We start from the raw sequence: 3,195 nt of genomic DNA, 5'->3' as shown, positions 1-3,195 counted from the left end.
TTGAGTAAAATTATGGAAAGTTTTTCATAAGATCCTCTGGGGTCAATGTGTTATCATGACAGTAACGTGATGCTGTCGGCCCGGCCAGGTTTATCAATGCTATCAAAGTATTATTTTGTTTTTGTTTGTTTGGTGATCACGAAGTACATAGTAGATGAGGAAAACTAGGATTCCGTGTACTCAACGCGCCGCCATTCTTTGTTTACATTGCGTGAGGTGCGCTGTAATCTGTGGAGGAGTGGATTTATGGCATTCTGTAGAAAAGGGGGAGTGGCATTTATTGCATTTTGGGAAAAAAGGGAGAAAAGATGACAGAATAACACTGCGGAAATTGGATTTTGCATAAAATTAAGAATTTACTTTATAATACTGACCTGATATAATACTGATTCTGGCAGTAACTCATTTTTTTCAAAAATGGCGTTTATTGCATTTTGGAACCAAACTCTTCATTTGAATTCTGACTTTATTCTCAGAATTCTGACTTTAATCTCAGAATTCTGACTTTAATCTCAGAATTCTGACTTTAATCTCAGAATTCAGAATTCTGACTTTAATCTCAGAATTCAGAATTCTGACTTTAATCTCAGAATTCAGAATTCTGACTTTAATCTCAGAATTCTGACTTTAATCTCAGAATTCTGACTTTAATCTCAGAATTCTGACTTTAATCTTTAATCTCAGAATTCAGACTTTAATCTCAGAATTCAGAATTCAGACTTTAATCTCAGAATTCAGAATTCTGACTTTAATCTCAGAATTCTGACTTTAATCTCAGAATTCTGACTTTAATCTCAGAATTCAGAATTCTGACTTTAATCTCAGAATTCAGAATTCTGACTTTAATCTCAGAATTCAGAATTCTGACTTTAATCTCAGAATTCTGACTTTAATCTCAGAATTCTGACTTTAATCTCAGAATTCTGACTTTAATCTCAGAATTCTGACTTTAATCTCAGAATTCTGACTTTAAACTCAGAATTCTGAGAATAAAGTCAGAATTCAAATATTTTTTTCACCAGTGGCCCTAATCCTCTTCCGTACTTTTTTGACCCAACGTTGGTTTAAAAAAATAATAATCACCCAACATTTCTTCAAATGCAAAATCACAAATTTTTAAAAGTATAATAATATAACTAACTAAAACAATTTAACAATAATCAATTATAATAGTAATAATATTCATGTTACAATCACAGCTAATCTCAAAGTTCATGTTGCTGAAAAAGCACCTTTCGTTTCTCAAAATTCTACCTGCGCTCCTTATCGACCACAGCTGGTTAGTGGTTAGTGTGACTAGTCCTCCAGTACCCGCTGCTTTAAATATGGTTACGGTCAGTGCATGAAAATCCGACTTCATAGCCAACATATAAAAGTCAATCACGGGCTATCACAAGCTTTCAGCACCAACCATAGCAATCTCGCTTCAATTCTCTCATCATTTACTTTCTCTTTAAATAAATGCACTCTGCAGTGATGGCAGAACTTCATGTCCTCATAATTTCAACCTCCAAGAACGCAAGGACCTGAAGAACAGTGACAAACAATTGAGATCCCCAAATCAAGGTACTGAAATCTTAATTATAATAGACATACAGTAAGACAGTAAGATTTATTTTGTTCTCATTTCTGTCTAGGATCAACCACAGGGATTGTTTCTGGTTTGCATTGTTTTTTAATCTTTTGCATCGGCACTCCACAGAAGGTCAACCATGATATCGATCGTGGACAAAATCGGCATCTGGCTGGCGACCGCCGCGCTAGCCATCCTGACCATTTTTTTTAACATGTACCTCATGCTGGTGATCCTGAGAGGCTACCGGAAGAAGCAAAATCTAAACCCGTGCGACTTAATCATCGTAGCCATCAATGTGGCGAGCATAGGCCTGCAGATTTTTACATACTTTTGGCAGTCCCTAGATCAGATCGACATCTTTTGCTCAGTGGGCTTTTATACCGCCATAATGCTGTCGCTTGTCTATAGCACAAAGTTCATCTTATTCTGGTGCACCGCATTTCTGACCTTCTACTACGGCACTAAACTGGTGATGAGGCCTGTGGACTGCTACAAGCGCATGCAGGAGACCATCATCAAACACGTCGGTCTTGTCCTGGTAATGATCTACATAGGTGGTTTCAGCCACGGCGTGCCATTACTGGCATTTTTGTACGATTACAACATCACCTCCACCGTGAACGACTGCGGGTCCATCATGCCCGACACCGTCGGCGGACTGATCTACGTCTTCTACTACGTCTTTATCTCTGACATCGTGCCGAGCATCGTGATGATCAAATCCAGCATTTCTATCATGTTGCACCTTTACCACCATCTTCAGGACATGAAAGCGAGCACCAACGGCGCTCGCGGGCCCAAGCTGGGCACTCAGATGCGGGTGATTAAGATGACCCTGACCCTGGTGGTTGTGTTTTGTATATTCGTGGTCATGGACCTGATCGTGCAGTCCACTGTGGTTCTGAAGAGGCAAAACACAGTCACGGTGACCGTTCTCGTCGCCAGCATGTATACCACGGTCAGCGCGGCCGTGATGGTTTACGGGAAGAAAAGCCACTGGAAGGAACTCATAAGCAGCTATAACCTCTTTTTAGACGAGTACCCATGCCTAACCGGTTTAAAGGTTGCTGAGGTCAAAACAGAACCTCAGGAAAACAGCATTAACTAACCTTAAGTCCAGCCAGGCTATATATGCACACGTTACTACTGTACAAACAAAATATGTTTGGGAGACACTATAGCAGAACATATGTGCATGTAGATAGAGAATCAATGAAACTAAATTCAGGTAATATTTTCAATTATTTAATACTTCATATACACTGTAAAAAAGAAAAATTGGTTCAACTTTAAAAAAAATACTTTAATTAGTAACACCAACCAATTTTTTTCTGGAAAAAACTGAAATGTCATTTTTTTAAGTTGATACAACTTTTCACTTTTTACAATGTAGTTATGTCGTGTTTTCACCCTCAGTATCAAATGTTTCATTTGAAAAAAAAAACATCATTATAATAATAAGAGGATGATGATAAATGATATGTTATATCCTATGATTTAATTTTGGTTTGGTGTTTATAAAAGGAAATGTGATCTTTACTGACAAGACTAAAACATTTAATAAATGCTTTCTATTTGTCTGAGATGATGAATGATTAGCATAGATGTTTATTATATAA

The 3,195-nt window shown here is 37.6% G+C and overlaps 1 protein-coding gene across 1 annotated transcript; it reads left to right on the top strand.

Moving 5' to 3' along the window:
• Positions 1-1,349: 1,349 nt before the first annotated feature.
• On the top strand, positions 1,350-2,982 carry tas2r202 (taste receptor, type 2, member 202). The gene is made up of 2 exons (XM_055169237.2): positions 1,350-1,566; positions 1,638-2,982. Exon 2 carries the CDS (start codon positions 1,713-1,715, stop codon positions 2,682-2,684), a length of 972 nt encoding a protein of 323 aa, XP_055025212.2. The 5' UTR covers positions 1,350-1,566; positions 1,638-1,712; the 3' UTR covers positions 2,685-2,982.
• Positions 2,983-3,195: the final 213 nt, after the last annotated feature.

Source organism: Misgurnus anguillicaudatus, chromosome 5, assembly GCF_027580225.2.
Source record: "Misgurnus anguillicaudatus chromosome 5, ASM2758022v2, whole genome shotgun sequence".
In the NCBI taxonomy this organism is placed as follows: Eukaryota; Metazoa; Chordata; class Actinopteri; order Cypriniformes; family Cobitidae; genus Misgurnus; species Misgurnus anguillicaudatus.
This window is presented reverse-complemented; position numbering and strand designations above follow the sequence as displayed.

Coding starts and splice junctions, on each gene's coding strand:
- tas2r202 (XM_055169237.2), top strand. CDS start 1,713: ATGATATCGATCGTGGACAAAATCGGCATCTGGCTGGCGACCGCCGCG.